The 11,666-nt window shown below is 35.1% G+C and overlaps 1 protein-coding gene across 1 annotated transcript; it reads left to right on the top strand.

Annotated features, from left to right (window-relative positions):
* The first annotated feature begins 7,964 nt into the window (after positions 1 to 7,964).
* LOC107864016 lies at positions 7,965 to 8,771 on the top strand. The gene is made up of 3 exons (XM_016710301.1): positions 7,965 to 8,222; positions 8,331 to 8,571; positions 8,689 to 8,771. Exons 1-3 carry the CDS (start codon positions 7,965 to 7,967, stop codon positions 8,769 to 8,771), a joined length of 582 nt encoding a protein of 193 aa, XP_016565787.1.
* Positions 8,772 to 11,666: the final 2,895 nt, after the last annotated feature.

Raw genomic sequence — 11,666 nt, 5'->3', positions numbered from 1 at the left:
GAAACTGAAGAAGCAGTAGCTGATGTACATGATGAAAAACAAGGAGAAGAAGGTGAGAATGAAGAAGCAGTTGCAATTGTTAAGAAAAAAGAAGTTGAAGTTGTCCAAACAGATGTGGTCATGGACATTGTTGATGAAATCAACAGTAACACTTGTGTTGATGAGGAACTTAGGGAAAGAGGCATTTAAATGCTAAGATGTTTAATTTATTGTTAAATGATGAGTTGTTAGGATATGACAATTTTTTTTTATTTCACAAATATGAAGTTTAAAGGATCTGGTGGTAGGATATGACAATTATTCTTTTATTTTATGAAACTTGTTATGATTCTGAGCTGAATCTGTTTCTATCAAACTGATTTGTGGCATGAAATTTGAATATGCAGAGTGTGGTCATAGTTGGTACATTGTATGCTTGATATCATAGAATGCATACTTAATATTCCATATACCGTATGCATAGTCTATCATTACCCTGCTGGTCGAATTTAAGTTGATGTGTTGTTTAATCGACAATGGTTTTATCAAAAATAGTATTTAACATTATACAAAAGTAGAACTATTATTATTTATTCAATATCACTACATCCATGTTACACTTTTCCAAAGAACGAATACTAGCATTATAGCACATAACATCATTTTTAGGACATTCTCTCTTTCTTCGGCCAAAATCAATTTTTGTTTTAGTTGATCCCTCTCTATTTGGGTTTCATGTAGCAATAGTTTAAAATGATCCCTCTGTTCTTCGACTTCTTTGAACAAAGTCATGAGAAAATCTTTATTTTCTTCGCATTGTTGGAGCCTTTGTAGTAGATTAAATTTTGTCAAGCCTTGAAAATTTGATGTCTCGAGTCCCAGAATAAACGTTGATGGACTGGATGGAGGTGATAGCTCATCAAGCCATTTGAAAAACGAGCATGCACCATTATCCTAGGAAAAAAATAATTACATAACCATTAACTTTTTTAAAAAAAACACGCACACCTCACCTTTGCAATTGCACAATTATAAAATTTGTGACCTGGATTTGAATCCATGCGTGACGACCTCAAGACAGCCGCATTCCCACAATGACAAATTAGAGTATTTTTATAATTGGATGATTGAGATGCTTGCGACATTGTAGAATTTTTAAAAACAAAATAAAGTTGATGAAATAAAATAAGGAGGGATGTACACCTTATATATGAAGTAAAAACAAAGTGTTCACACTGATGGCTTACAAAAGTAGCTGTTTTTTACCGTTGGAAAAGTAATTTTTCTCTTTTGAACTGGTGGTGACACTAAATAGACTGTCGTAGATCATGACCTATGTCAGCCATCGATTTGTGTGGTTTACCATAGACTTACACCTTTATTAGTGCATCGACTGATATTCTGATTATGCGTAGACTATCATGATCTATGTACACATCTATAGACCATCACGTGGAGGTAGTTAAAAAATGAGTAATTAAATTAAAAAAAATAAATAGATAATAGTAACATGTTTTGGTGCTGGTGGAAGAAAATATTTAAATATAATATGATTTAAATGGATAATCACATGTTTTGGGACCGGTGGAAGAAAATAATTACACTAAAAATGATTTAAATAGATGATCTTGGTATGGTGATGACACTTAATAGACCGTCGTAGATCATGAATTATGTCATTCATCAATCAGTATAGTCTATCGTAGACTTACACGTTTATTATCGCATCGACTGATATCATGATTAGGCGTAGACCACGATGATCTATGTACAAGGTTATAGACCATCACTTGGATGTAGTTAAAAAATAATTAAATAAATTATAAATAAATGTGGTGTGGATTTCTACACATGTGAAGGAGTGTAAACAAGCCACATAATCATATTAGAGCTTAGACAAATTAGGGAGGGTGAATTAAGAAGTGTGTGGATGGGTAGTGGTTGAATGCTCAATATCGTAAGAGTAATGTTTAAACAAAGCATAAGTATGTATATAGGATATGTATTGTATTTGATGCCTACACATTCCACATATTTCTTTCATCACCATCCCTAAATCAAAAGAGTGTGTGAAATTGATAGTGGTAAAATATTTATCATCCTCAATACATACTTGTGCTTTGAGAAACATTATTCTTATGATATTGGGCATTCAACCACTACCCATCCACACACTTGTTAATTCATCCTCCCTAATTTGTCTAAACTCTATATGATTATGTGACTTGTTTACACTCCTTAACATGTGTAGAAATCCACACCACATTTATTTATAATTTATTTAATCATTTTTTAACTACATCCAAGTGATGGTCTATAACTGTGTGCATAGATCACCATGGTCTACGCATAATAATGATATCACTCGATACTATAATAAACGTGGAAGTCTACGATATACCAGACTGATCGATGGAGGACATAGTGCATGATATACGACGGTCTATTAAGTGTCGCCACCATTCCAACATCATCTATTTAAATCCTTTTTAATTAAATTATTTTCTTCCACCAGCCACAAAACATGTGATTATCCATTTAAATCATATTATATTTAATTATTTTCTTCCACTAGCCCAAAATACATGTTACTATTATTTATTTAATTTTTTTTAATTTAATAATTGTCTTTTATAATTCTCAAAATGTGTGATTATCTATTTAAATCATTTTTAATTTAATTATTTTCTACCACCAGCCATATAACATGTGATAATCTGTTTAAATCTTTTAAAATTAAATTATTTTTTGAAAATCTGTTATTATTTGTTTTAATTTATCCGATGATCCATCGATTCATGTAGTCTACGATCGACTAATATGTATAGTTGACGAAATACTTTGTATAAAATCTAAACATTAGATTTTACTCTTCAGGAAATTAGTCAAGCCGCAATACTGTAACTTGAAAATGCAGACATATTTAATTTGAGTTTTCAAATAAGAGATCAGAACAAAGATGGCAAACATACAATGTTAAAAGAAACTGAAACATAGTTGTATTAAAATTGCTCATTGCATTACATAATAAAATTTACATCAAAAAGGGGAAAATGGAAGAAGCTTTCTTCTAACAAGATCCTACAAAGAAAGCTTCTTCAGCAATGAACAAATAAAAAAAACTTAAAAACATTCACTAAAATAAAACATTTAAACTAAATTATAGGGATGGTGGGGGGTGATGTAGTCAGGGCCTTCCATTCTGAGCCTTTCCAGAATTACCCTTAAGAAACGAACAATTCGATGGAGCTCCCGCTCCAGGTAGATACGGTCTTGACCCAGCCTGTAGAAAAGCCGGTCCAAATCATTCCTTAAGAGGAGGAGGTCGTAGTGCCTCAGAGGAACACGTCTGATGGGGCACAGGGGTATCCTTCTTGGAGGCATTTTTTTGATTTGGGTGAAGAAGAAGAAGAGACGATTTCTGATATTTTTTGTTTAGGGAAAACTGAAGGGTTGCGTAGAAATAGGACCTGTACTTATAGACCTATAGATTGCGTCCGTTCATATATCCACCCAATGGTTGATCGATGTGTTTGACAAGATAAAACATTTCGTATGCGTATACCAGCTGTTTTTCCTTGTGAAGAGATGTTTTGTGCAGCTTTTTAATAAATGGGAACGGGAAACAAGGGAAATAATGATTCATTGTATCGATTGGAGAGATAAGCCGGGAAAATGACCAACATAACGTGTTAGATCATCAATAATATAATCAATACATAATATTTTATAGACCATATATTATATACCGTAGACTATAGATAGTCTATTGTATACAAAGCTTTAGGTCGATAATAACTGAACGTTAAAATCTACAGAAATACACATTCATCCCCCAAAACAGTAGCTTTACAACTGAAGCTAAAAAAAAGCCTATTTATGATTTGATACCCATTCTACACGTAGTTTTTTAGTGTCCAGATTTCTTGCATATTGAACACCTATTCCTCCTTTTGGACTTGAATGTCTCACCGACGCCCTTAGTGCATTAGACTTTCTTCCTTCCGAGTTTGGGATCGTACGGGGGTGGAGAAATTTTGGTGTCTACCAATTCCCGTGGCACAGTCCATTCAGCCTCCGGAGGAACCACGTTAATTGCTTCCGAGTATGCGAGGAGGTAACTTTCATCTTTATAAATTAGTGAAGAGTAGTCGTAGATGGAGTTACCATAATATTCGCCATTGCCGTACTTTGCTCGCAAAGCTGCCATCGCGTGTTTGCACAACATTTTCACCAAGTCAAATTTTCGACAAGAACAGCTCCTCTCCAAGAGATTGACCTTGGCAGTAATGCCATTGCTGAACACCATATACTCATTGAGAACCCCGTTTGGATTACCCACATACAAGGAATCGCTCGCACTCTTATTATCCCTTAGGATCCTTTCCACAGAAGACACAAATATGTTCTCTTTACCACCGACAAATGCATGCCGCTCCCTAAACTTTTCACCAATTTTTTTAGCAATTGAATTGAATATGTATGACACGGGGTACTTCCGTTCATCCATCAAAATTGAGTTGAGCGACTTGGCGATGTTTGTGGTCATCACGTCGTACCAATTGCCCGAAAAGTGTGCTCTACTTCATTTTTCAAAACCAAGCACATTTTCAAGGACATGAGCTGCCTCGGGGAATTTACACTTCAATTCCATAAAATTATCACTAAACTCATCAAAGGAATAAACCTTTGCCGCGACGTAGAATAGATAAAGATGTTCTTCGCAGTGTTGATTTATGCAAAGATTTTTAGCGAGGTGCCTCATGCAAAGTCCGTGATGTGCAAGACTGTATACATGGGAGAAGGCATTGGCGATGCTAATGTGCCTGTCGGAGATGACGCATAGATCTGGTTCATCTTCTATAATAGACTTCAATTTCTGGAAGAAGAAGGTACAAGAAGCATTATTCTCTTTATCGATGACATAAAAGGCAATCGAAAATATATGATTTTTGGTGTCTTGTGCAACGATGCTCAGCAGAACGCCCTCGTACTTGCCATACAAATGTGTGTCATCGACGGCAATTACCTTTCTCATGTGGGCATATCCTCGTATGCAAGCTCTGAATGCTAAGAAGTAGTAAACGAACGATCTATTCATCCTGTTTACCATGATAGAGTAAGAAGACCCGGGATTCAATAACTCCACCATGTGGGAAAAAGACGGCAAACAAGCATATCCGTGCTCTGGTGTCCCGCAAATGATGTTCTTCGCAATTACACTTCCTTTCCAACACATCCAATAGTTTGCGTTGCAACGCAACTCCTTAAATACAATTTTTCGAATTTCTCTTATGCTTGGACCCTTATCATCTCGAAAATGATTTATGCATACTGAAGCAATCAATTCGGATGAGACTTTTTTGTTCCTGCGGGTGGCATTTTCAATGCCGCACGTGTGCATCCCGATATACTTGTATGTGCAAAATTTGTTCGAAGTGTCATACTTTTTTGCCCGCAACAACCAGCCACAACCACGAGATAAGCATTGCGTCTTTATCAATTTTGTGCAGCTCTTCTTCATATAATAATCAAAAGACTGCCTCACCGCTGTTGTGTCTAGTTGCATTTTCAGCTCTTTTTTATCGGCGAATATTTGACCACAACAGAAATTGGTTTCGTTGGTGAAGGAGTGTCCTGCTTGTGATTCCGTTTCACGATCTTCTTCATCATCTTGTGAGTCCGATGAAAAGTCTTCCATATGCATAGAATAATCTTCTATATTAATTGTATCATCAACATCGTTCTCGTAATCATTCAAATTGTCGTCGATCAAATCATTGTCAACTGTCGGGCACTACGGTGGGGGTGCTGATGAATTCAGCGGTCCTTTAAAGGACCTCTTAATCACATTTATCCTCAAAATTGGCCTAAAGCCATTTGCATCAGCATCCATTATGTACGTCAGCACACGTACATCCCTATTTATGATCATAGGATTCATCTTTTTCGGTGAATGCATTACATAACTAATCATCACGTTGCTCTGCGCGCAATCTAGATCCCCGCTCTGCATTATGCTTGTAACAAATTTGTCATATGAACTGTTGCGGCGAACAGAAATGGGAATTGTCACCTTGGTAAATGATCTCCATTTCCAACATTTCTAAGTCTCCTCCAATTCCCAAATCACCAGAAACCAAAACAAATTCTGCAATATACATCTTAGAATTAAGCTTCAGTCGATGGTAGATTATGCTTATGGTCTATGTCGTGTTGTATGCACGGTCGATGACTGGCGAGGACGGGTCGATGACTGTGCAGATTCCGTACAAATACTTGAAATTAAAAATATTGCTTGTAATTAATGATTGTTGGTTTATGGAATAAAGAAATGAACTTGGAGTCGCCTGAGCTACTGTAATGCACTTTCTAAAGTGGTTTTGAGTAATGTGAGTGATTTAAAGCTTTTTAACAATGGTGGAAAGTGTGTTTGAGAAGATAGGAAACAAATGGGGTAACAATGGATGCAATGGACAAGCTTATGATGTTTGTGGACTAATTTACAATTGATCGCCAGAAAATAACGTCGGAAAAGTGGCCGGAATCGGAGCTTTTTGGTGGAAAAAATAACCACTTTCTATTTTTAGCTTTTGAAATTATTTTTTTTAATATTTTTGAAAACCTAGATATTATTTTTATATATATAGTGGTGGATGATGGAGTGGGTTGAAGTGTATTATTAGAAACTTGTGGGTGAATTTATTAAGTTGAAAGTATTGGGTTAAAGTGAATTATTATAAAGGTTGGGGCTGAAATTGTTAAGTTGAAAAAGTTGGTGGTGAGGTGGAATTAAGTAGGTATTTGACAAAGGATTTAAAACTTGTGGATATTTGACAAAATAGTTTGGATAAAGAGTCTTTTTGGCATAAAGGCCCAAGTTTCTGCTCCGCCACTCTCTTAGCCTATTACTTCATCAGTTTCATGTTAGTATGCCCCCATGACTCGAACTTGACAAGCCTATTAAGAAATCAATAAGTATAAATGCATTTTATATATTTATCCTTGTATGTCTTTTAAAATGCAATAATCAATACAATGATTAAACATTGAAATTTAGTATATACTCCCTCCGTCCCAAATTGAGATAATACATTGATTAAGAAAAATAATTAATAACATGGCTAGTTTATCGTAGTACGTCTATTAAATGATGTTTATATTTTAATTTGAAGAAAAAATAATTAATGCAAATTTCTCTTCTTGATTAATGAAAAAAGACAAGTAAAATGAGAAATCAAATTAAGAAATTTGGGATGAATAATTTGAGACGGAAGAAGTATTACTCCATCTCATATATTACGTTTAGAACATTGAGTAATTATAATTAAAACTAGTATCATTATTTAATTTTAATTTTGAGAATTGAAATCATTTAGGAACCATTTAATAATTTTGAAAATTATGAACGTCTTTAGCATTCCTAAAGGTAAAATGGAAAAATGGAGTACTCTTTGTTCTAAAACTAGAACAACTAAATAGAAATAAATATTTTAAAAAAGAAGACAAGTGTTGCTATTATTAAGTTACTCCCTCCGTTTCGTTTTAATTGACCCTTTTTTTTAAAATATTTGTTTCAATTTAGTTGTCTCTTTTAATGAAATCAAGAGTATTTTGTTATGTTTTTCCAATACTACACTCAACATCAAATGACTAAACAAATTATATTTACTCAAATTAATTATATTTTCAAACCATAATGAATAAGGCTAATTTGGTAAAATAAACCCCTAATAAATATTTTCTCAAGGGAAGTGTCAAGTCAAAAAGGACAAACTATTTTGAAACGGAGGGAGTATTATTTTGATTAGTGTACCGTCCAATTAACATGCAATTAATTGGTGACTGTTAGATTACTGTGTTACAAGTACGATGATGAAGTAAACAATCCTATTTAATCGTAGCTCCTCCACATGCATCTAAGACGCATAGCCTTAGCGTTTTAAAATTATTCTAATAACACTCTTCATTCTAAGATAACTGAAATGGCGACTTCAGAGACCAAATTGAGCATGAAGCTTTTGATTGACACAAAGGCTAAAAAAGTACTATTTGCTGAGGTTGATAAGGACTGTATCGATTTCCTCTTCCACATTCTTTCACTTCCACTAGGCCGTGTCACTAAGCTTCTTAAGGATAGAGGAATGAATGGGTGCTTGAATAACCTCTACCAAAGCGTAGAGGACCTGAATGACTCCTATTTGGAGTCTAAGAACATCATTTTACAACCCGAGTGTCCTCATGTAATCTCTTCAATTGTTTGGTTACTTTAATACTAGAAGGGGCAGGGCTATTTATAAATGTTCCTCCTCCTGCTCATATGTCGCCACTTATGCTTCCGATGACCCTAGTTGTCGAAACCGTATGACAAAAATGATGAGCTATGTTACTCTGCGGCCTGTACCTGCGGGCCGGCTGCCAATAGGGGTTTTGTGAAGGAGTTGCAGGTGAAGTACATGGTGATGGATGACTTGGTCGTTAAGCCCTTATCTGCCGTATCTAGTATTACCGCTCTAAAAGACAACTTTAACGTCAAGGATGTTGGTGCCCTGCATGAGGAAGTTGTTCAGTTTGGAACACAGGAGGTAATTGGTAACTTCCTTAATTTGGATTAATTTATATATGTATAATTTAGCTGATTTTAGTATTTAATTTCTTCGACATATTCGACTGTAATTGTCTTTTTAGAGAATTTTGGTCATTTTGCAGGCATTGAAGTTGCTGAAATTATCGTTGGAGTCGAAAACAATTTGACAAGTCTCTTCATGACAGGAGTGAAAGTGGAAAAATAGCTAGTCGTTAGACATGATGAAATTCCATGTCCTGCCTTTGTTACTTTTCTTTTGTTTCATGTCCTGCTTTTGTTGATTATGATTTGCAGCTTCTGTTATTGCTACAAATTCCTACTTTCTGTTGCTTAATATAGTATTTATTTAATAATCAACGCCCAAATATCATTATATGGTATGTTTATAGTTTTGCCGCCATCTCCAATATAAAGATCAATGCAAAAATACCAACTCAGTAATTTTCGTGTGAATCTTATATTTAGAAATTTAGTAAATATAAAAAAGATGATATGTTGGAAATCTGCAGTATGTTATGATTTAGTGGCAAAGAAGGTGTCTATTGGGCCATTGCTTCCCTCTTGATTGTTGGTTTTAAACAACTTTCTTATGTTCCACACTACCCCACCAACACCTGCTCCCCACCGCCCCCTTTCAGATTTTAATTTATTAAATAAGAAAAAAATTAAAATTAAAATATTTTAAAGTGAGTGGTAAAAATGGTGTGGTGAGAGGGATCAAAACAGTAAGCTATGACACGCAAGTAATGATAGATGGATATGACTTTACGTGAGATGAGATGCAAGTTATGATAAACGATATTGGTCGTTTTCTTTTGGATTTTTACTATACCATATTATTTATATATGGTATAATATTCAATATTAGAAAGGACTTATTGTGATTGATTGTACTTGTCCACGTGGAAATCCAATTTAAAAATAAAATTGGAATGGCTTCACGAGTTCACGTATAATAAAGTTCATAAAAAGGACGTTGCATCATTACCCATTGAAAATTCGATTCCTATTGAAAGTCCATAACTTGCTTGCATTCTCGGATAACCAATTGATAATAAACTTGATTTTTAACCAAAATATTGTGAAGTTTAGCCTGGAATAGATTTTTACCAAGTAAAACATCGCCTTAATCAAATAGGAAAAACGTTAATTAATAGGTGATCCTATATAAAGGGAGGTAATAGATCAAGATAAAGTACTAATATTATTGATAATAAAACTGTTTTCTTGTTCGTTTATTGTTAGTTGAGATTTTTTGAAAATAATTTCAGCACATCTTTGTGTTGTGTCTCATAGAGTCTTCTTCTATTGAAAGGAAAATTTGAATTACAACTTTCATCACCATATGCATATTTGTCTTAAAACCAAGTGTCACACCCCTTTTTCAGCATCCAAAAGATTCGTTTTGGGTTCGAAAGGGTTTTTATTATGAAGTGACAAAAGAAAATGATTTGTTTTGAAGAAGGATTGCTTTTACATTTGAAATCAGAGTCGCCACTTGGCATAATCTGGTGTGTCAAGTCACCATTGGAAAATCCTTTACAAAACCATTTTACTCTTTAAACTGGTTTGCGAACAAAGATTTCAGTTAAGGAATTCTGTTGACCGAGGGGAAGGTGTTAGGCACCCCTCGATCCCGTGGTTCGACCACGGTCGCTTGGTGGAGCATATCGGCTAATTTTGACACTATGAATGTACAACCCACACAAAACACATAAAACAATCAAACAAACAAACAAAACAAAAAGAATCAATAGTACAGTGTCCAGTCCAATTTATACAGTCCAAAAATAAAAATGCAAAAATAAATCCTATCTAACCTACACTAGTACTAGCTACGCTCCCGTGCTTTACCCGACGCCTCGGACCTTCATCATGAACGTCCTTCGAGTACAAAATACCCCAGGGCATTCCCCGGTGAATAAAGATATACAGATACTTCGGGGCATTCCCCGACCAAATAGTACAATTGATCCAAAAGTGATAAAACAAAACCATTCAACACACATTTCAACATTCACGCATTGAATCAACACATCACTCCTAATTTTTGCCTACCCACACCTAAATATTTTTTCCTATCTAATTCGACCTATCAGGATACTATCAAGCTCGATATCAATGAATCAAATCAACAAAATCATTTTTATCAACTTTTAACTTCCGCTCCACAACAATCAATTTTAATTCTCAAACGAGATATCATTTCATCACATAATCCATAATCAATCCACTATCAAGGGAATAAAATACCGAACTAGAACAACAACAATTCACATCATCACGAATTAACAACACACAATATTAAAATTAATGCATCGGATACCATCAATAATAAAACAAAAAGAGGTAAAGAGTAGAATTGGACCTCGATGATGATTTTATTCCAAATATCAGTCAATCAAAAAGGCAGAATCCGTGCACCGAAGAACCTCAATTCGAACCTCGACTACGAACTTGCCAACTCGATCAAAAACCCCTAAAACAGCGAACAAAATCACAAAAAATAAAACCCAAAGCTCAAATTTCAAATGCAGTTTGCAACGGGTCTCGTCGGATTTGCTATTTTTGGTGAAGTTTGAACTTGTCAAAGTTTTGATGGATCTCGACAGTCAGCGAAATAATATTTCCCAACAAGATTTCATTGGAAATGAAAGTGGGTTTTACCGGTAGGCTCGACTATTGATTTCTGGTGGAGGTGGGCTGTTTAACCATTGATTTACGATGGGTTTGCGGGTGATTTGATCTAATTTCGACTGGGATCGGTGATGAGGGCCCCTTCCCGGTGAAGGACGTCATATCGATGTTCTCCGACGACTGTGTCGCCGGAACAGTAACCAAACACGACTCTACCTCCACTTTCGATCCTCAGCTCTACCTCTCACTCGATTTCACTCTCTCTCTCTCTCTTTTTGGTTTCTCCCAATTTCTCCCTCTCTCTCTCTGGTTTTCTCATTCTCGATTTCTCCAATCTCTCCTTATTTTTTTCACTCTCTCGATCTCGACTCCCCTCGTCCCTCGTTGTTTTTCTCTATTGTCTACTGTGTGTATTGTCAATCTATGAGTGTATTGGTCATTTTGGGTGAAGAATTATAGAGAA

The sequence above is a fragment of the Capsicum annuum genome, chromosome 6 (assembly GCF_002878395.1).
Source record: "Capsicum annuum cultivar UCD-10X-F1 chromosome 6, UCD10Xv1.1, whole genome shotgun sequence".
Taxonomy (NCBI): Eukaryota; Viridiplantae; Streptophyta; class Magnoliopsida; order Solanales; family Solanaceae; genus Capsicum; species Capsicum annuum.
This window is presented reverse-complemented; position numbering and strand designations above follow the sequence as displayed.

Excerpts from the sequence above, each read along its gene's own strand:
- LOC107864016 (XM_016710301.1), top strand. The coding sequence starts at position 7,965 with ATGGCGACTTCAGAGACCAAATTGAGCATGAAGCTTTTGATTGACACA. Across the intron at positions 8,223-8,330 it reads TACAACCCGAGTGTCCTCAT|TTGTCGAAACCGTATGACAA; the intron begins GTAATCTCTTCA and ends CGATGACCCTAG. Across the intron at positions 8,572-8,688 it reads TGGAACACAGGAGGTAATTG|GCATTGAAGTTGCTGAAATT; the intron begins GTAACTTCCTTA and ends GTCATTTTGCAG.